The sequence below is a fragment of the Mastigoproctus giganteus genome, chromosome 8 (assembly GCF_048544385.1).
Source record: "Mastigoproctus giganteus isolate SK-2022 chromosome 8, ASM4854438v1, whole genome shotgun sequence".
Lineage (NCBI taxonomy): Eukaryota > Metazoa > Arthropoda > Arachnida > Uropygi > Thelyphonidae > Mastigoproctus > Mastigoproctus giganteus.
Window position 1 is genome coordinate 148,314,678 of NC_143582.1, and position 22,809 is coordinate 148,337,486.

Sequence of the window (22,809 nt, forward strand, 5' to 3'; positions counted from 1 at the left end):
ATGTGTCATTAGTCAATATCACTTGTTTGACATTTAGTCACTAAATGTTCTATGCAAAAAATATTATAATGAACTAATCAGAGAAGTAATTCTAATTAAAATGTGCTTATAAAAATTAATATCATTTACAAAATGCAATACAAAAGCCATCCTACTTCTGTCTTGCAATAGCCAGTTCGTAACCAGTCCTCCTCCTACTTTTTTCCCTCTCAATGGCTTCCTTTTTTTCATGTTCTTCACGTTCTGCTCTCCTCTGCTTTATTCTCTCTTCCAATCTATCAAAGGAGAAGTGGAAAAAAGGGGTAGCCATTAAATTTCTGTTTTATAAATGAAAAAAATTCAGATCACTTAGATCAGTAACTAAAAGATATTCATTCAAAATGAGTTTCCATTAATACTAAATCACACTGTATAATTCTGAATTTTTCTTTAATGTAATGTTAGGTGATTATCATGTATTTGCACATGCTACTTACAAAAATCACATCCATACTGTTCTTCTGTTCACTTTCTTTTTATGCACAACCACTTACTTTGAACAGGATGACTTTTTCATCATTTCTTATCCGATTGCAAATGAAGAGTCATGGCTGCACTGGCTACCACTTAGTAACCTGCCATTTCTCATGTAATACTTTGTACTTCTTCTGCCACTTCTTGTATTGAACATGTGCTTAATAATATAGAAATTTTGCGAAGCAGTTAATTTTTTGCCACTATTATATGTTAGATAATTATAAAAATTGTGTGTGTACATAATATTGCTTGAACATTGTTTTGCAATTCACTTGCCTCTGTAGACAACTCTGATTTCATACAGATGCACACTAAGATGTGTACTATAGAAGTTGGTCACTTCTTGGGTAAAGGTTAATGAATGTTACTACTGCTTGAAAAATTATTAACTTTTATTCTAAGTTAAAACAATCTACAAAATACTGCAACATGTGACCAGTAAAATATACGTACGTCAGCATTATGTATAGATTTCGGTTAAGAAAGAACTTGGTGAATGAAGAACAAAATAAAGAATCATGTAATCATGAACTTGTTTTATCATTAATTCCATAATTCCACAGAAGTTAAACTTTCGGGATTGTAATTACCCAATACACTCATGTAATCACCTTTGTAAGCTGATCACACGTTTACAAATCTCTAAGGTGGTGGATTTTCACTTTTTTCCAATGACACGTGCATTATAATAGATAGGTGTCTGGCAACCTGTTCTGCTGCTCCTTTAATATCAATGAATAAATCTCATCAGCTTCGTATGCCTTTTAGACATTCAAGCATGATAATTTCTCAGAAAACTGCTAGCTTTGGAGAATAAACAGACTTAACAGATTAACTACATCTGTAGGCAGAGATGAAAGTAATTCTTGCACATATAACCTTATCAGTCCTTCGCAGTGTGGATTTCATACAGGGATCAACTTTAGACCTCTTGACTCAAATGGAAAACCAGATTCGCAATGCTTTCGTAAAGAAGAAACATCTGACTACAGTTTATTTAGACATCAAGAAAGCTTTTGATACAGCTTGGCGATATGGAATTCTTCGTGATCTCTACACTTTAGGTTTCAGGGGCATTATGCCACAGTTCATACAGAACTTTCTAAAACAGTGGTCGTTCCAGGTGTGTGCATTCAATCCACCCTCTCTCGTAACTTCATCCAAGAAGAAGGGTTCCACAGGGTTCAATTTAGAGTGCCACGCTATTCATTATAAAAATCAACTCTGTATCAAAGATCATTCCACCCATTGTGTTTACTACTCTATATGCAGATGATTTTAGTATATCTTGTCACTCCCAGAACATGAGACTGATTGAGAGACAACTGAAAGGAGCTCTTAATAAGATTGCAATGCATATCACCTGAAAAAACTGTTGCAGTTCATTTCTGTAGAAGACGTAATCTCCATCCTGACCTAATTCTGAAGCTGGGCAACTACGACATACCTGTTGTGCCTACTATCCGATTTCTTGGCTTAACCTTAGATAAAAAATTGACCTTTGATGACCATATCAAACAACTTAGAATCACCTGTTTCAAGAAATTAAACATATTAAGAGTATTATCAGCTACATCATGGGGTGCTGACCGTCATACACTTCATTTATATCAAGCTATTGTAAGTTCACGATTAGACTATGGATCTCCAGTTTACAACTCTGCTAGACCCAGTGTCTTAAGGTTTTTGGACCCTATTCACCAGTGGCCTGCACATTGCTCTTGGAGCCTACCGCACATCTCCAGTCCAGAGCCTTTACGCTGAAGCTCATGATCCTCCACTCTCTCTACAAAGAGAAATTTTACTGTTAAATTATGCTGTCAAAATCAAAAGTCAATCCCTTCATCGAGCGTGGAAACATTTATTTACTCCAAATTGGGAGAACTTGTATGCCATTTATCCATCAATAAATCGACCTGCTGGCATCCGTCTTCGCTCATTACTCGAAAATTTGCAGCTAGACCTTTCTAAAATAGCCACAACTAGTTTCACTGCTCCTCCATGGGCAGCATGTGAACTTTCCCTGCAAGAATGGGGGAAAACGTACTCTTTCTCCACAGAATATAAAGCAGCTTAACAAATCTCTAATTGAAAAATATGAATCTTATACCCAGATATACACTGATGGCTCCAAAACTGACCATCATGTCAGTGCTGCTGCTGCTGCTCTTTTATCGTACACAATCTCCAGTCAGTTACCTTTAGATTGCAGCATCTTTACTGCTGAACTACATGCCAGACAAATGGCCCTGGAAACTATAAAATTGCATCAGTTTAACCATAGCGTTATTTTTACCGACTCCCTCAGTGCCCTTCTCACTTTACAGCAACCAAGAAAACATCACAACTACCTACTTGGTAATATTCATAACTTGCTGACTGACCTAGCTAAGGACATGAAAGTAGTAAATTTTTGTTGGGCCACTAGCCATGTTGGCATATCTGGCAATGAAAGTGCTGACTACGCAGCCAAATCTACTGTGGAACCAGCTGACCCACCTTTCAAAATCCCTTTCACCGACTATAACAGTCTTATAACAAGGTGAAATAGGGATCACTGGCAAACCATCTGGCAAAACCAAGAAGGCAACAAACTCCTTCAGATTAAACCGAATCTCCAGTCTTGGCCATCTGGCTTCGGCTTGAACTGAAAGGAAGAAGTCACGCTTGCAAGACTACGAATAGGACATACACACACCTTACTCACTTTTATCTTCTTTCTTCTTCACATCTGCCTTTCTGTCCGAACTGCCATGCTCAATTAACAGTCCAACATATCATAGTTGACTACCCTCTCTATAATGGAGTGCGGCAAACCACCTTCTTATCAAACCATGCAGCCCAAATCATACCTACTTTGCAACAAATTTTAGATGACAGGCCTGTCATTGATGCAGTTTTCACTTTTCTAAAAAAGATAAAATGCTACGACAGAATACTGTTTAAATCCCTATGAAATACACATCTCACCTTTAATCACACCTTATAACTCCTACCATTGTTTGACCCATAATGGCCTTTAGCTGCCGTTGCATCGTAAAACCTCCAACAACAACAATTCTTGCACTATTCCTATTGGAACATGCAGCAGCCTGGAAAGCATGGTGTCTGGATTTCAAGCCCTGCTGTATGTACTCATGAAACAAATGAATACATGGGCTGAATCGGGGTAATTAAAAGAAAGGGCGAAGGTAAAGAAAGCCAATATGAGAACCACAGGAAACTTCAGATAACTTACTGGGAAAATTGGTTTGCCACCACCGCACTCTAGCACTGCTCGCTCGGTAAACAGACGGTAGGTGTTATCAGTCTAGAGCAGAAGTCGAGAACGATATACAGGTAGTTCTCGACTTAACAAGTTAATTCGTTACTAGCATACGCTTGTAAAGCAGAAATTTATTTCCCATAGACATAATGTTAAAAATAGTGGTTACTTTATCAACAATGAAATTAGTTAGCTAATTAGTTTATATTTAAACAATGATTAATTTATCCAAAGAAATGAAAACATAGCCTGTAAAATCAAACAAATTATAATAATAGAGAAATTATTTATGACTTATAAATGTTAAAGAATGTTTATTCTTCATCATCATTATCGACTAAATACACACTCATTGATCACTCATTATTGGCTCGGCACTTGTTGGTTTGTTGCACAAGGAGTCGTCTTCTTCAGAAATGCTTCAAGATGCATTTATTTCCAAGATGATCTTCTCTTTTCTTTATAAATTTCAATAGCATGCATAAGCATTTTTAACGGAATGCACAAATTGCAACTAACACAATTTGTGCAGAGTAACAAGTTTACGAAGCTTAAAAAAAAAGAAATGAAGAGAATATTCTGAATTATTTATGTTTTTTATACGATTGAAGATTTCAGTATAGGGCAAACACATTTCACCATAATAACATAAAAACCCACACAATTCCAGCTATCGGTATTTTCACAAATGCAATAACATCGAGTTTACTACCCATTTATAACTGCTTGAAGTAACAGAAAAGCACAATAAACTGGAAAGCACAAATTGTTTTTATTGTTTTATGGTTGTGACTTCCAGAAATGTTCTTTAGAAATATATCACAAAGCCGTTCAAAATTGGTTCTTATAACAGAACATATGATAATGATGAAAGTATAGTGCGTTTAATGATTTGATTTGGTAACTAATACAATTTACACTATAAAAAAACTACTTTTAGGGCGTTATATAGTGAAAATTTGAACTTCTGAGGTCATGGAATGTATTACCAAAAAACAAGATGTTATTGGGTTCACATTATATTTTTGCGATACGATAGTAATGGATTAATAAAGCTGGGTACACTGTATTGTATAGCTAAACACGTGGTTTGAAATGTAGTATTTATGAATGTTTAACATTCATTTTTTGCAATTAATGTTCATATTCTAGATTTTGTTGATATTTGATACTTGGGGGGGGGGGAATCGTAAACCCGGGAACTCATAAAGCGAGAACTGTCTGTATTGATTGACAGGTTGTTTGTTATTTTGGTTTTTTTTTTAGGAGCATTAGCAACTAAGACCATATTGCTCCAGGGATATGTGGTGGTCACTCCCTTACCTTTCCACATCCTCCGTATTTGGTGGTCACGGGCTCGAACCCCGGTCTAATCAAGAAGCGTGTGCTACGTACTGCTGCTCCTGCCCACAGAGGCGCTTGATTGACAGGTAAGCGTGGCAAATGATGTACTGATTGGTGTTCGTGAACACAAAAGATGATAACATCTGTTTAGTCTCACTTGCCCTAATCTCAGAAGCACTAATGATCACTTGCCCTAATCTCAGAAGCACTAATGATCACTTGCCCTAATGGACGCTTTCCATAATAGTGAAAAAAGGTCAGGTTACCCCACTCCCACAGGAGTGTTTTTTTTTTTTTTTTTTTTTTTTTTTTTTGTTAGTTCTTGGCGCATCGGCTTCTGTGTCCGTAATGCACCTCCCAAAGTTTTTGCATTTTACTCTGATCCAAGCCCGAGGTGGGATTCGAACCCACGACCTCTGGGTTGCCAGCCATGGGAGTGTGAACCCCACCCGAAGTGGAGGGGGTAACCTACCTTTTTTGATTAGAATCATGGGTAGACTAGTGGATAAACTGTTTATTAACAAAATATTAATTTTTTTAGTACTGTATTTTTATTTTGTTATTTTTGTTTATTTTTAAAGACACTTGCTGATACACACGAATTATAATGTCAATCAACACCTCAATAGCTATTCGCAATATATATATATATATATATATATATATATATATATATATATAGAATCATTTCATTCTTTCTTTTCTTATTATTTCCTAACCTAACCTTTAAGGTTGGGTCAGGAAATATAAGGAAACCTCTTCTATTATTTCCTAACCTACTATTTCAGGTCCGGTTATGAAATATAACGAAACTTTTTCCTTTTTTTGTAACCAAACCTAAATCAGTAATATAGAGAAAACACTCATGAACTCCAAAAATCTGCTTTTAATAATGAGAAAAAAATCACAGTGAAGAACATAAAAATGAACGGAACAGTGCTTTTTCAGAAAAAAAAAAAAAAATCAATTTTGAATACAAATCATATAAGTTGGACCTCAACGGCTATTTGTAATTTGATTAATAATATTCTGAAAAGTACTTCATGATTTTTCCCATAAATTTGATGCCACATATATTCATTCATGTGACCCATCAACATATCTTTACAGCTGCCATTTAGTCTTTTGGTCATGCCTTTTTAGTCTCTTCCACTGGGCTTCGAAGTTATTCATATGTGTTCCAGTATGTGGATCTAAAAAATGTTCCTTATATTTCACCGTTAAATGTTTGTAATTTTTTTTTTCTAAAGCCGTAATACATCTATATCCATGCCATTCATCTGTTATGATAGTAGTGTTTTTCTTCACTACTTTTCTAATAACGAGATTTTGCTTTCCAATTTTTTATGAATTTCGTGAACACGAATTTTGATTCTCTTTAAAATACTCCAAACACCCATTTTTTCTTAGGAGTTAAATTTCATTCTCTGTGATGTTTTGGTTTTACCAATACAGTTTCGTCTGCTTCTACAGTTTTCCCCGATCCACCCAACTGAATAGGTTTTTTTAACAACTGCAATTTACAAATATCTCTTAGTTTCTTATAAAACTTAATTGCTTGTTACTTTCGAAATCTCCAGATGGAATACTGTCATAGTTACTGTGTGCACAATGACCAAAAGTATATAATATACATTATCTTTTTTAATGGAAGTTTTGTATTTTCCATAAAACTATGTTTTAATAAAGAAACTCGTGCAGAACATTTTTTTACAATTCCAGAACTTTCCACATGACTCTGTTAGTGATTCAATTAGTTTAAAATAATCATTGCACTTAAAACAGTACAATTTCAGTCTTATTAATTTAGTTTTCATCAAAAAATCAAGCAACATTTTATTTTCCCTACAAATTTATTCCATCTTTAAAATATTCATCGCTACTATTACCTGCTTACAATTCATTACAAAACTAATTATGCACCGTTCTTTACTCATAAATACACATCATAATGCCAATCAATGACTACACAGTATCTTGTCGTTTGTCATGTCTGCCACCAATCATTTCATCGTATGCTGTGCCTACGTGTCAGTCAATATACTGTTCTCGACTTCTACTCCAGACCGATAACATCTACCATCTGTTTAATGAGCGAGCAGTGCTAGAGTGTGGTAGTGGCAAACCAATTTTCCCAGTAAGTTACCCGAAGTTTCCTGTGGTTCTCCTGTTGGCTTTCTTTACCTTAGCCAAAGAAAGAAAGTGCATGTATATTTGCATATGCACTAATGCTAGGAGCATAGTAAATAAATGATGAATTTGAAGTATTTTATAAGTCATAAAATACAAACATTGTAGGGATAATGGAGATGTGGTGTCACACAAACATAAGGGTTGCAGAATTTGAATATGATGAGTAGGAAGTGTACAAAAGAGAAGACAGAAAAGTATAGGGAGAGAGGTTGGGCTTCTTCACTACGATGCACTAGATGCAACGTTTGCAATGCGAGTCATTTTGATGTGACATAAGCAATGGGAAAATGAAAATGAGAGTAGGAGTGAATATAGGCCTATTGACTATGATGAGTATAACATACAACTATACAGAGAAACAGAGTTGGCCAGTACATCAGAATGTCTTATAGTTGGGGATTTTAACTTTCCAGACACTGACTGGAACTAGTGGGTTGGTCACTCACACACTAACAAGACTTTTGTGGATATATCGGATAACTGTTTTCTAGAGTAGCATGTTAGAGAGGCAATAAGACAAAGCAATACTCTTGATATGATTATCATCTCAGATTCTTCATGCATTAAGAATCTGCAGGGATGGTGGTGATAACAGTGTACTAATGTGGGATTTACTTAAAGACATAACTACTATCAAGGGTAAAAGGAAGGGATTTTACTTTCATAAGGGTGCTTACAGCTGTCTCAGACAGTTTTTAAATGCCATACAGTAGAACCAACTGATGGGATTACCAACACCAAATTCTAAATGGGAAGCATTGAGAATAGTAATCATAGAAGCTACAAGGCTTTTCATACCAACTAAGAAATACCGAGACTTCTCGCTGAGAAAAAAAAATGCATGGGAGGTATATAAATTATCTGGTGATGCAGAAAGTTATGGTAGATACAGTCAGTCCTCGTATAACACGTGTTTACACTACACGAATTCGACCATACACAATTTATAAATAGGGGAACGATATCTTATATAACATGAACCGAATTCACTTATGCACAATTTGCCTTTGTGTTTACAAGAAATGGCAGTCGAATGCGGAATCACCCCAACTGAACGCAACACGATAGGAATGAAGAGAAGATTCTGAAAATGTATTTATATTTTATATATCAGTGAAGGGAAACACATTTCACCATAATAACGTAAAAACCAACACAATTCCAGCTATCAGTATAATCGCAAAAGCAATTAGATTGAGTTTACTGCCAGTTTATAACAGATTTCACTAGCAGAAATTGTTTTTATTGTTTTATGGTAGTAACCCATAGAAACATGCTTTAGTAAAATGTGAGGTGTTAATAGTGTCTCTCTGCCTTTACGGTGTTGTTTATTCAGTTGCTACACACGCACAGCTTTGTTTATGTGTATCAAGCGTGCCTCCTTGTTTTGTAATTGTGCTTTATTCCCTAAAAATGAGTAAAATACTTAAAAGGTGTGACAAGGAAGCGTCCTGGTGAAGACACTGCAGATTCAGAGAGAAAAAGAAAAGCAATATCGATAAACAGAGGCGGACTGGGTCAAATATTTTTACCTGGGAAAATTTGTAGTGGCCTCATACTAGTGTTTATGGCCAAAATCACACCGGCTCCGGCCCACCGGGGTTTCCCTGGTAAGGCTTATGGCCAGTACACCTCTGTCGATAGAGAAAAAATATGAAATTGTGAAATGCTTTGAGCGAAATGAAAGACCATGTGATATTGCACGTGCTACAGACTTAAATGAGAAAACGCCGAGAATTACAAAGAATGCAGAGAAAATAAAAACAACTTTCATAGCAGGAACAACTCAAAGTGTAATTAAAATCCATTAGATTAAGACACAAAGAATTGGAAGAGATGGAACGGCTGTCATCTGTTTGGATAGAAAAAAAACAAGTTTGCTTACGATAGAAGCAAAAGCATTAGCAATATTTTATTACATAATAGTCGTAATAAAATACTTATGTATTTTATTATGATTATTTATTGTGTTTCGTAATGTTTTGGTTACAAATGTGCATTCAATCTTGGGTGGTCGGCACCTAACCCTATTTTTCCCATAGGGTCTGTTGTTTATATTGCACGAGGGTTTATAGGAACACAACTATCGGGCTATACGAGGACTGACTGTATATACTAGTCTTTAATCAAGTCCAAGTAGGGGTAGGCAAGCTAAAGCATATTATGAGAAGTCTCTGTAAAGAATGCCAAGAAATGCAACAAAGACTTCTTTACTTATATTAACTGTAGAAGGAAAGGATTAAATTGCATTGTTCCACTTGATGACGATGGTTTAACTGTTGATAATACTGCCCAGGTTGCTGACAAATATAATAGGTATTTTGCATCTACATTCACACATGAGAAGCTCTTTACTGAGAAGAATTCCAGAAGTTCATCAGAATCTAATAGGGAGTTAAATTATTTTGTGAGGAAAGTGGAAGAGAAACTGTTGAAGCTCAACTTAAAAAATGCCCCTAGGATGGATCTATCCAATTATATTAAGGGAGGCAACAGAGGAGTTAAGTAAATCCTTGGCCAAAATTATGAGAGCATCTTTAGATCCAGGAGATGTGCAAATGTATCCCCAATTCACAAAGAGGGATCTAAGGACGACATGCATAATTACCGACATTAGCATTAGCATTAGTAGAGGCATTTGATGCAAGAAAGCAAGCTTATGCAGCATCAGCCAAAAGGAAAAAAAAAAAAAAAAAAAAAAAAACCCACTTCCACTTCACCCCTCTGTTCGTTCAAAATACCTGTCCAGCTGAGCCTTAAACTTATTTAGGCTATCAACCTCCACCACAAGGGATGGAAGTCTGTTCCACCAACCAACCACCCGCTGGCTAAAGGCAAATTTCCGCACGTCTATCCTACATCTGTCTTTCCTCAATTTGAATTTATGCCCTCTCAGGTGATTTTTCTGAGCTAGAGGAAGAATCCCATCAGCATTGAGCATGCTTAAACCATTCAAGGCTTTATACACCTCTATCAGATCACCTCGCTGGTGCCTAGTCTTCAGACACTGTAATTTGCAAAACTTAAGCCTTTCTTCGTAAGAGCACCCCTTTGTTCCATTCACTAATCTTGTTGCCCTTCTCTGTACTCGTTCCAGCAGCTCTACATCCTTCTTGAAATGAGGCCTCCAGACCTGTATACAGTACTCTAGGTGTAGCCTGACCATTGCCTTATACAATGGAATAATCACCTCCTTATCCCTGCTGGAAAAATTCCTGTATATCATTGACAATACTCCATGAGCTACTCTTGCAGCCCGTCTGCACTGCTCAGAGAACTTCATATCTGCCTGCACAACCACCCCCAAGTCCCTTTCATTCTCTACCACTGTCAGTGTAGTACCACAGAGTTGATACGTTGCTCTGGGGTTGCTGTTTCCCATGTGTAGTACTTTACATTTGTCAATGTTAAACTTCATTTGCCACCTCTCAGCCCATCTGCTCAAACTTTCCAGATCCTGTTGCAGCAGCATTGTATCAGTAGTGTCCTTGACAACCCTGCCAAGGACACTACTGATACTATGCTGCTGCAACAGTAGTGTCCTTGACAACCCTGCCAAGGACACTACTGATACTATGCTGCTGCAACAGTAGTGTCCTTGACAACCCTGCCAACCTTTGTATCGTCTGCAAACTTGGACATTAAGCTTGATATACCATCATCAATATCATTTATAAATACAGAAAACAATAATGGACCCAACACTGAGCCCTGAGGGACTCCACTAATAACATTAGTCCACGATGAGCAGTGTCCATTGATTACCACTCTGTCTTCTCCCCCTCAACCACCCCTTTATCCATAGCAGCAATTTGCCTCCAATGTCACACTGCTCCAATTTGTGTAGCAGTCTTCCATGTGCAACTTAGCTCAACATCTTAGCTCAACTTCTGTTCCAGGGAAAATAATGGAGAGTCTCTTGTTAACTAAGTAATGCAGGACCATCTAGATGGGAAAGCAATTACACTGCAGTCACAGCATGAATTTGTTACAAGGCAAATTTGTGTAACCAGTCTGAGTGGATACCATAATGCAGTAACAAAAGAACTGGATGCAAAAAATAATTCTGATATTATATCATAGGATTTTATATCCTATGATTTCAGTAAAGCTTTTGATACTGTTGAGAATGAAAGACTGCTCTACGAATTGGAGCAGAGCGGCATTAAGATCAAGTTACTACTCTGGATAAAAGGATGGTTGAGTGGGAGACGACAGAGTGGTTATTAATGGACACTGCTATTCATGGACTGATTTTTTTAGTGGAGTCCCCCAGAGTTCAGTGATGGGTCCACTGCTGCTTTCTATATTTATTAATGATACTGATGAAGGTATATCAGGCTTAATGGCTAAGTTTGAAGATGATACAAAAGTTGGCAAGGTGGTTAATGACAGTAACCAGAGTACGCTGTTGCAACAAGATCTAACAAAAGCAGGCTGCTGGGCTGAAAAATGGCAGATGGAGTTTAACTTTGATAAATGCAAGGCACTGCATATGGTAGCAGTAATCCCAGAATAATGTATCAACTGTGTGGGTGCTACACTCAGGACAGTGGAAAATGAAAGACTTGGAGGTAACTGTGCAGTCAAAAATGAAATATCTCGTTCTCTAAGCAAGGCTTTCAGTGCAAGTACTTTGAATTTTGTCTATGATATACAGGAACTTTGGTAGCAGGGATAAGGAGGTAATTATCTTGTTGTATAAGCAATGGTTACACAACACGTTGAGTACTGCATACAGGTCTGGAGACCTTATTTTAGGAATGATGCAGATCTGCTGGAATGGGTGCAGAGAAGGGCAAAAAATTGGTGCTCTTACAAAGAAAGGCTTGAGTTCTGCAAACTGCAGCATCTGGAGTCTATGCACCTGCAAGGTGATCTGATTGGGATGTTTAAGGCTATGAATGGATTGAGCAAGCTCAATGCTGATGACATTCTTCCTCTTGCTCAGACTATGCACATGAAGGGGCATAAATTCAAATTGGGGAAGGATGGTTGCAAAACGTATATATGGAGGTTTGCCTTCAGCCAGCAGGTGGTTGACTGTTGGAAGAAACTTCATCTTGTGTTGTGGATATGGGCAGTTTGGATAAATTCAAGGAAGAACTAGACAAATAGTGGAGGGTTGGACGAGTAATGTGGAAGTGTTTTTTTTTTTTTTTGGCTGTTGCTTTATAAGTTGCTTCCTTCCATCATATGCCACTACTACTACTACTACTAACAATAATAAAGGGGCATGATGGTCCAGTGGTTACGATACTGGACTACCAGCCTGATGGACAAGGATTCAAGTTCCGCTTTGGCAAAAATGAATGCGTCTTCATCACGATGAGAGACTGGCACAATAATAATAATAAATTATAATAATAATAATAATAAAGTAAAAAAAAAACACGAAAGTCGCTTCAGCAAACATACCTCCCCAAGGTCAAAGTGACAGCTGAAGCAAATAGTGCCACTCCCAAGAACTAACACTACTACAGGATATAAGCCAAAGCTAAACAGACCCCACCCCCATAAATGAATGATGTCGTCAAAGAGGGGCCTGTTCAAAAATTCAAAGACAAAAGTCTCCCAAAGAAGACAGTGGAGCAAGCAAGCAAGTGGTGGTGTACCCTACCAAAAGGAAAGAGCAAGACCATCCAGCCCAACCAAATGGAAGTGCTTCTTGCAGAACTGAACTAGTGACTACCCAGGAAGGAAGAAAATGCTAAGGCATGGAGTGGAGCATTGAAATGAATATGTTCATCCTGCTATGAATACACATACTATGAAATAACACACAAGCACCTAGCAGAGCAGTTCACCCAACTGATGTCACACATAGACAATCCCAGAGTTCGTTACTCAAGGAATCACCTACCTGAAGGGCAATGACCAACATACAAGAAATCTGGCAAAATACAGGTCGATTGCCTGTATCTCAACAGTATACAAGATCCTGACCAGCATAGCCAAGAAGATATCAGACAACTTGGAGAGCCAGAGCATTATGGCTGAACAGCAGAAAGGATACAAGGAGCTATTAACCACTAATGCCACAGTTATAGAGCAAGCCTGAAAGAAGCAGCACAACCTCTAATTGAGTAAGCTCATAGACATGACTAAGTAGCTAGGATAATACATCAGAAGCTAGCAGGAAAATGCTGGTTAATCAAAGAATGTGTACTGTACTACAAGTAAAAATCCCATGCAATACTAGAGACCCCAACCCACAAAGCTGTAATGGGACCACAACATAATAACAGATAAGACAATCCTGCACAACAGACCAGACATGACCCTTGTCGACAAGAGGGAAAAAGGTTCCTATCGGACTGACATAGTGGTGCCCAACATTGGAAACCTCTATAAAACCCAAGGTTAGGATGAATACAGACTAAAACAGGAGATCAAAGACACAGACCTAAGATAGGAGATCAAAGAGATGTGGTATGTGCAACAAGTAACAAACATCCTGATCATTGTGTAAACCACCGGTATGGTTGCCAAAGAACCTACATAACAGTCTAGCAGCAATAGGTCTCCCAGAGAACACCTACAAGGAACTCCAGAATGTCACAATCCGGAACATATGTAAGATAGAGTTCCTCGACCAACAGTAACACCAGACATAACAACCACCCTGTGCACTTGGCACCAGTACCCATCATGGGATGGAAAACCCCATCAGGGAGAAATAGTATAATAATCTATATATATATAAAACGCTTAGGTATGCTGCCCAAATTTTCCAACTGCAAATTGTTTCCAGCACCCGTTCACGTAGTTCACCTCGCATGACCACCATATCAGGCATTTTTTATTAATTTTTGTACTAACGTTTTTCGACTGAAGAAAGGCAACCTATGCCTGAAAGCTATCAATGTATGTTTATTTTAACTGTTGATTTTTATCTGTCTTCGATTTTAATAAACCATTCTAAGTTTTAAGAAGTATAAAAATGGTTGAACAGCATTAGCATGGCACAGGCATATGATGCATGAAAGCAAGCTTATGCAGCATCAGCCAAAAAAAAAACACTCCCATTTCATCCCTCCATTGTTCCAAATGCCTGTCCAGCCCAGCCTTAAATTTATTTAGGCTATCAACTTCCACAACAAAAGATGGACGTCTGTTCCACCAATCAACCACCCGCTGGCTAAAGACACATTTTCGCACATCTATTCTACAATTGTCTTTCCTCAGTTTGAATCTATGCCCCCTCAGGTTCTTAATCTGAACAAGAGGAAGAATCCCATCAGCATTCAGCTTGCTCAACCCATTCAAGGCCTTATACACCTCAATCAGATCACCTCGCAGGTGCCTACTATCCAGGTGCTGCAATTTGCAGAACTGAAGCCTTTCTTCGTAAGGGCACCCCTTTGTTCCCCTCACCAATCTTGTTGCCCTTCTTTGTACTCGTTCCAGCAACTCTACATCCTTCCTAAAATGAGGCCTCCACACCTGTACACAGTACTCTAGGTGTGGTCTGACCATTGCCTTGTACAACGGGATAATCACCTCCCTGTCCATGCTAGCAAAATTCCTATATATCATTGACAAGACTCCATGACCTGCCCTGGCACCCGTCTGCACTGCTCAGCGAACTTCATATTTGACTGCACAATTACCCCCAGGTCTTTTTCACTTTCCACTTCCCTGAATATAGTACACACAGTTGGTACATTGCTACCCATAAGCAGTACTTTGCATTTGTCAATGTTAAACTTCAGTTGCCACTTCTCAGCCGATTTGCCCAACTCATCTAGATGCAGTTGGAGTAGCATACTGTCTTTACTGTCATTAACAACCCTGCCAACCTTTTTATCATTTGCAAACTTGGACATTAATCCTGATATACCTTCATCAATATCATTGATGAATGCACAATACAACAATGGGCCCAGCACCGAACCCTGGGGTACTCCATTAATAACATTTGTCCATGAAGAGCGGTGTCCATCGATTACCACTCTCTGTCGTCTCCCACTCAACTATCCCTTTATCCATTGTAGCAACTTAACCTTAATGCCATAACTCTCCAATTTGTACAGCAGTCTTCCATGTGCAACAGTATCAAAAGCTTTCCTGAAATCCTAGTATATGGTATCAAAATTATTTTTGGCATTCAGTGTGACCTTTTGTGACCACATCATAGTATCCAATCAAATTGATCAGACAAGACCTCCCTTTAATCAACCCATGCTGTGTCTTAACTATTATAGCAGTCTTGTCTAGATGATCCTGCAATGCTTATTTAACCAGTGACTCCATTATTTTCAACAGGAACACAAGTTAAACTAACAGGTCTATAGTTACTTGTGTCACCTTTTGAATCCACTTTGTGAATTGGTGATACATTTGCACACTTCTAGTCCATGTGGATCTCCCCCTGAGTCCACCGATTCTTTAATAATTGTGGCTAAGGGTTTGCTTAGTTCCTTTGCTGCCTCCTTTAACATAACTGGATAGATCCCATCCACCCCAGGTGCCTTCCTTATGTTTAACTTCAACAATTTCTTCTCCACTTTGCTCCCAGTTATTACAAAATCACTTAGCTTCCTATTAGAGTTTGATAAACTTCTAGCATTCCCTCATTGAATAACTCCTCATGTGCGAATGTAGATGCAAAATACACATTTAGTTTATCAGCTATCGAGCATGATCACCAATAGTCAACCCATCAATGTTAAGTGGTCCAATCTGATTCATCCATTTGCTTCTACAGTTTACTTGAGTAAAGAACTCTTTGCTGTTTTTCTTTGCACCCTTTGCCAAAGATTTCTCGTAATAATCCTTTGCCTGCCCTAACCTTCTTTGTGACTTGATTACAAACAAGCTTATATCTGCTATAGGCTTGTGTCACCTGATAATTTATATGTATCCCATACATTTTTATTCTCTGCCACGAGCCTCATTAATTCATCTGACATCCATTTAGGCTTGAACCTTTAACAGTATTTCTTAGTTGGAATGAAAAGCCTAATAGCCTCCAAGATTAAGTTCCTGAAGGCTTCCCATTTAGAATTGAAAGTTGGTAACATCATCAGTTGATCCCACTGTACAGAATTTAAAAACTCTCTGAGACCACTGTAATCACCTTTACAAATGCAAAAACCCTTCCTCTTACCCCTGATGATGGTAGTTACATCTTTAAGTAATTCCCATATCAGTACATTGTGATCACTGTCACCCAATGGTTCCTTTATTTGCAAATTCTTAATGAATGAATAATAACTGCTGATAATTAGATCAAGAGTATTACTCCCTCTGGTTGCCTCTCGAACATGCTGCTATAGAAAACAGTCATTCAATAAATCCAAAAAAAAGTCTTGCTAGTGTCCGAGTGACCAAACTACAAGTTCCAGTCAATATCTGGAAAGTTAAAATCCCCCATTATAAGACATTCTAATTTACTGGCCCATTCTATTTCTCTGCACAACTGCTCATTCATCTGCTTCATTAGGCATATAATGCACACCTACTCTCATTTTTCCTTTCCCAGTGCTTGTTACACCAGACAGTCAACAACAAACACATAAAATCTAAGGAGGAGCATCCAACATCAGTTGGATGCTCCTCCTTAGGTTTTATGTGTGTCTTAACAAACAGCATAACCCCTCCTCCCTTCTTGTCCTGTCTACCCTTTCTGTACACATTGTATTCCCAAAATTCCAAATCTGCACTGCTTATATCTGTGTGACACCACATCTCTGACATCCCAACAATATCTGCCTTTGATGTCTTGACTAGCACTTCAAGCTCATCAAATTTATTAACTATACTCCTAGCATTGGTGTACATGCACCTGTTTCTACTCTTAGTTACACAGCCCATGTATTTATTTGTTCCACTATGACTCCCAACAGTCCTGGAAATCTCCATTGCCTTGCTTTCCATGTTGCTGTTCATTCTAATAGAAACAGTGCAAGAATCACTTCTGCCCCTGCCTGCCTGCTGCCATTGTTAACATTTTAGTCTGTATATCCCCCCAAGCTAGCAGTTTTTCGACCCACCTAACACTGCTTCAATAGAATCAGCAAATATTCTTGCACCCTTTCTATTTAAGTGTACCCCATCCCTGTAGAAGCAGTCTCTCCTGTCAACAAGCACAGACCAGACAGCAGTCTCTCTCTCTCTCTCTCTCTCCTGTCAACAAGCCACTGAAAAAACTGTGTAAGACTATTGAGAAAATGTAGATGAAATTCTAATGAAACATTAGAGGAGAGACCTAATAGACTAAGAGACCAAAATGAGACTATGACTATGAAAACAGACAGAAAACATTGAAGAAAGAGAAGCAAGATTGGAAATGAGAAGACGAGCAAAACTCCATAGGACTAATCAAATAGAAATATCGAATGTGAATAATCAACAAGCTGTAATTAATGTGGAAGAGCATGACATAGGAAATATGTGTTACAACTGTGAGTATTGCAATGCAAGATATTGAGGATATGAGTTAAACACATCAAATAAATATACTAAATGCTGTCATGATGGAAAGTTTTCACTTGACCCACTGTCTGAGACACCTACTCTATTACGAGTAGGTGTCACATGAAGCAAATAACTACAGAGAACACATATGAGAGTACAAATCAGCAATGGCATTCGCATCAATGGGCGCAGAGATAAAATCAACACCTAGAAATGGTCCATACTGTTTTAGAATACACGGCCAGATTTGCCATTTGGTGTCACTACTATATCCAATCGAGGCAAATAAACCAGGACATGGACAACTTTATATTCTGCTGAAGCAACAACAAAACAGCTTGAAAAACACTCAAACCAAGGGTGTATGGCCGAAGTAATGCAACACATGGATGAGATGGTTAAGAGATGATATTATGCACCTATATCCAAAATGGAAGTTGCTGCAATATTTGTTGGAGAAGATGGGGAACTACTTGCAAATAGAGATATATGCATATATCCCACAGGTGACTGCTGTAGAATAATATCACCACTAGGTGAAGACTGAAGGATCTAGATTAAACTATTTACGCCATTAATCAGAAAGACGGCCACATGGTACATCTAGTAATAATAATTCTTGCTGTGTGAACATCAAATCCAAAATTTTCATTACTTCATACATGTCCTCTCATCTTTTCTTTAGCACTGAATATCACGAATAGTCAAACTAATAGAACAACACCTCATCTGTTAAAAGAGATAAATCTCCCAAATGTTTCCTCATTTATTTCACAAATATACATAGTTCCAGTTTCAGTCTCCATGATGTCCATTTCAACTTAGTCTATCATGCTCCACTTACTTCTTCTGACAGAATCCCAATTGTTCATACCATCAGCTACTACTCATATTGCTTGTCTTAATTATTTGCTGTATGACTCCTTTCACTTCAAAAGTGGTACTTGTGCATGTGCCCACTCTGATATCCCCTGTCAGAGACTTAGTAATTTGGAATCTCCTTGTTTGAATCTTCTCTGGCTTAAACACCCTCTATCCCTTCTGTTATATTCATCTGTTGCCATTATCGACCTTCTAATTCATTAATCACTTTTAGCATTAGCATTAGTAGAGGTATATGATGCAAGAAAGCAAGCTTATGCAGCATCAGCCAAAAAAAAAAAAAAAAACCAAAAGAAAACCCACTTCCACTTCACCCCTTCGTTCGTTCGAAATAGCTGTCCAGCTGAGCCTTAAATTTATTTAGGATATCAACTTCCACGACAAGGGATGGAAGTCTGTTTCACCAACCAACTACCCGCTGGCTAAAGGCAAATTTCCACACATCTATCCTACATCTGCCTTTCCTCAATTTGAATTTATCCCCTCTCAGGTGATTATCCTGAGCAAGAGGAAGAATCCCATCAGCACTGAGCATGCTTAAACCATTCAAGGCTTTATACACCTCTATCAGATCACCTCGCTGGTGCCTAGTCTCCAGACACTGTAATTTGCAAAACTTAAGCCTTTCTTCGTAAGAGTACCCCTTTGTTCCATTCACTAATCTTGTTGCCCTTCTCTGTACTCGTTCCAGCAGCTCTACATCCTTCTTGAAATGAGGCCTCCAGACCTGTATACAGTACTCAAGGTGTGGCCTGACCATTGCCTTATACAAGGGAATAATCACCTCCTTATCCCTGCTAGAAAAATTCCTGTATGTCATTGACAAGACACCATGAGCTACTCTTGCAGCCAGTCTGCACTGCTCAGAGAACTTCATATCTGCCTGCACAATTACCCCCAGGTCCTTTTCATTCTCTACCAATGTCAGTGTAGTACCACAGAGTTGATACACTTGGAACTCTTTGACTTCCTTTTTTTTTTTTTTTTTTTTTTAACTATTCTTTCTTTCTTCAGTCCAACTATCCTAACAGTAAGGTAAGACAAAGCCAACTTACTAGCATCCTACTTTTCTGCTAACTCTTGTATTGATGATCTTGGTAAACCACTTCCTACCATCCCAGTACACTCCATTCAATGCTTCCTGTGGTCTTCTGAAAGGAACAAAAAAAAATATATCAGAAGAATTTTGAACAATCTTGCTGCCAAGAAAGCTCCAGGTCCTAATGGTATTTCTCCACTTGTTCTAAATACTTGCTCTTGAGTTACTCCTATTCTACATTGCCTTTTTACACTTTTTTATTCCATTGGTGTTTTTCTTTCTGCATGGAAATTTGCTCCTATCCAGACAGTTCCCAAAAAGGATGACAAATCCCTCCCATCCAATTACTAATACCATTGCACTGACCTCTACTCTTTCTAAAGTAATGGAGAAATCCATTAACCACCAATTCTTAAGCTATCTTGAAACTTTCCTTGGTCAGTATTGATCCACTGGTGATTATTGGCACATGTTATCCATTCAAGACTTCTCAACAATTAAATTTACATTTTAAATCTAGATAGCATTCAGCCCTTAATCTCAACTCAAATTCAACAAATTCAATGGCAAAGTTTGGTGAAACTCAAGCAGTTGCTCTTGACATTTCTAAAGCCTTAGATCATGTCTAGCACAAAGGTCTTCAAAACAAGCTTCCATCTTATGGCCTGCCAACTGTCTTTTGTAATTGGGTGTACAGTATTCTGTTTTTATTTAAAATTTAATCTAATTTAACTTGTGCTTTTATTAGCTTAAGAATGCCTATGATTAACATCATCAGTACTAACGTACATAACAATATCATCTTTTGTGCCCTTAGAAGATAATAATTGTTCTGCATTATCTTTTGCTCCTGGAAAACATACTCTTGTTCTGTCCAACCTATCCTTATTGCGCAAAATATTTCCTGACAATAGAGTTACCAAGAATAACTACCTCCTGTGGACCAGCTCATCTTATGTAGTCAGATGCATGCTCTAACATTACATTGGGAACTGTGTTTTTGATGATTCCCCTAATTTATTTTCTTCAAGGGCAATGACTTTTCTACAAGCACTAAAATTCATCCAACAGAGTGCTAAATTTCCTCACTCTCTATCTACACCTAGCAAACACAAAGGCTTCTCCTATAACATTATGTTAAGCTATAGTCAGGTCTGCATACATACCACAAAAGAAGCAAGAAATAGAACAGTGCATGCAATAAGGTTTGATTCTAGGAATCAGGACCTTTTATTACATGCTATATTTGTAAAATATGTATTGAGCATCACAGCTCTGATTCATACTATCTAATTACATGCTATAATATATAATAAAATAATATCACATAATGCTCTGAAAATAAAAAAAATCAAGTTATAAACAAAAATTCATAAAAAACAAAATGTAAAAATTAAAATTAAAAAGACATAATAAAAATGAAAGTAAATAAATAAGCTGAACTAAAGTGGGATAAGCTAAGATGATACTAATGATATAATGAGAAATTGGGGGGGGGGGGGGGGTACAATATTATTCATCACATTTATCAAAGTGATAGCTGAGTGACAGCTTATTTCAGAATAGTATTTCTATAATAAAGATGTTGGAGTGTGCCAAGAGTTGAGATTAGGAGCTGAATGCTATCTAGATTTAAAATGTAAATTTAATTGCTGAGAAGTCTTGATTGTAGTTACCAATGCTACAAATGAGACTTATGCTAACAAAACTAAGTTAATTTATAAATAAACAGCACTACAGATTATGTATTTTTCAGGTATAAATAGTGTAAGCAATTATATTGATATTGTAAAAAAAAGAAGGGGTAAGCTGTCGGGGAATAGAATTATAGGGGGGAGGGAGAAAGCAGATGAAGGGAGGCAAAGTGCTGGTGCTTGCATTATTGCCACATATTGCATATGTGGTTAAAATCTTAGTATTTTCTTCACTGCAAACAGACTTGGATGGTCACAAGTGTCAGTGACTCTTCCCTTAAAACATTTAAGCCATCTACAGATATTGCTTATATCAATGGTGTCTTGTTAAAAGTATTTTCACATCTGAAAAGTAACCTGAGGTTGTGAGCTTCTGGTGGTAGAATTGATCTAATCACCAGTCTACTCACGGGTTTTGATCTTTAGCTGCCAAAAACCACTGACAACAGAGCCTCTTCAACATTAGTGCAAGTCAAATCATTTTCTTTGCAGTGTATTTAGATGTCAATAGTTCAGACAAAGTGTTTGAACTGTGTTTTTAATTAACACTCATGGTCAGCTTTGTAAAATTCTCCTGTACCTCAGCTTTTTCTAGCCTGTCTTTTGCTGCCAAACTTAAAACTTTATATATCTGAGATATGTGCAGGAACTGCAATTGTACAGAAGTATACTAAAAACTAAACGCTTTCAGATATTGTTTCTGTAATTCAACCAACTTTCAGTCTAGTTTTGCTTTCTCCTTTTTTTAAATTAAAACCTTTTGATGGTAATTAACTTTCTATAGTACTATATAATTTTTTTTTTCCACTGTAGGGGCTTTGCTGTACAGTATATGGTCATATAGTACACTATATAATACAAATAACATTTGGAGTTTTTTCTGGATCTTGTGAAAAAATAGCACTTTCACACATATCAATCAATGTGATGGCTCTTTTATGAGTGGGAAACATTAACATGCAAATTTCCTCAAAACGCCTTCATATAATCATGGATTTCACTTAAAGGTGATGCACTTAATGAAATTCAACACAAGTTTTATAACTCTAAATGAGTCTAAAAATTGAAACACACTCATTATACAATAAACCCTCACTAATCCGAATTAATTGGGGGGAAGAGGTCATACGGATTAAGCGATAATCTGGAATAGTGAAGCAAAAGATAGCCCTAAAAGACAAAAAAAAAAACACAAATAAATGGAAAATTTAACTATGTAGGTAGGGTTGATGAAAATAAATAATAAAAAAATATATATATCACTGTACAGCCTTTATTTAAAAACTATATAAAGGCAATACATTTATCCATTGATGATCGATAAATGTACAGTATTGTCTTTTTATACATTTATCAGGTAATGTAGGTGTCGCACGCCTGCGCCACCTGATCATTACTGTGAATACCACTTAAATACAGCTTCTTCCAGCAACACTTTTTTTTATCACTCCCCA

The 22,809-nt window shown here is 37.4% G+C and overlaps 1 protein-coding gene across 2 annotated transcripts in view; it reads right to left on the minus strand.

The window, feature by feature from the left end:
- The window catches only part of LOC150081910 (UBX domain-containing protein 1), a 231,312-nt gene that overhangs the window by 70,001 nt on the left and 138,502 nt on the right, over window positions 1–22,809 (minus strand). For both annotated transcript variants that reach the window (XM_090379816.1, XM_090379815.1), the window contains one exon: window positions 156–275. In XM_090379816.1, the coding sequence (XP_090235942.1) occupies window positions 156–275 (120 nt within the window). The remainder of the gene's footprint in view (window positions 1–155; window positions 276–22,809) is intronic.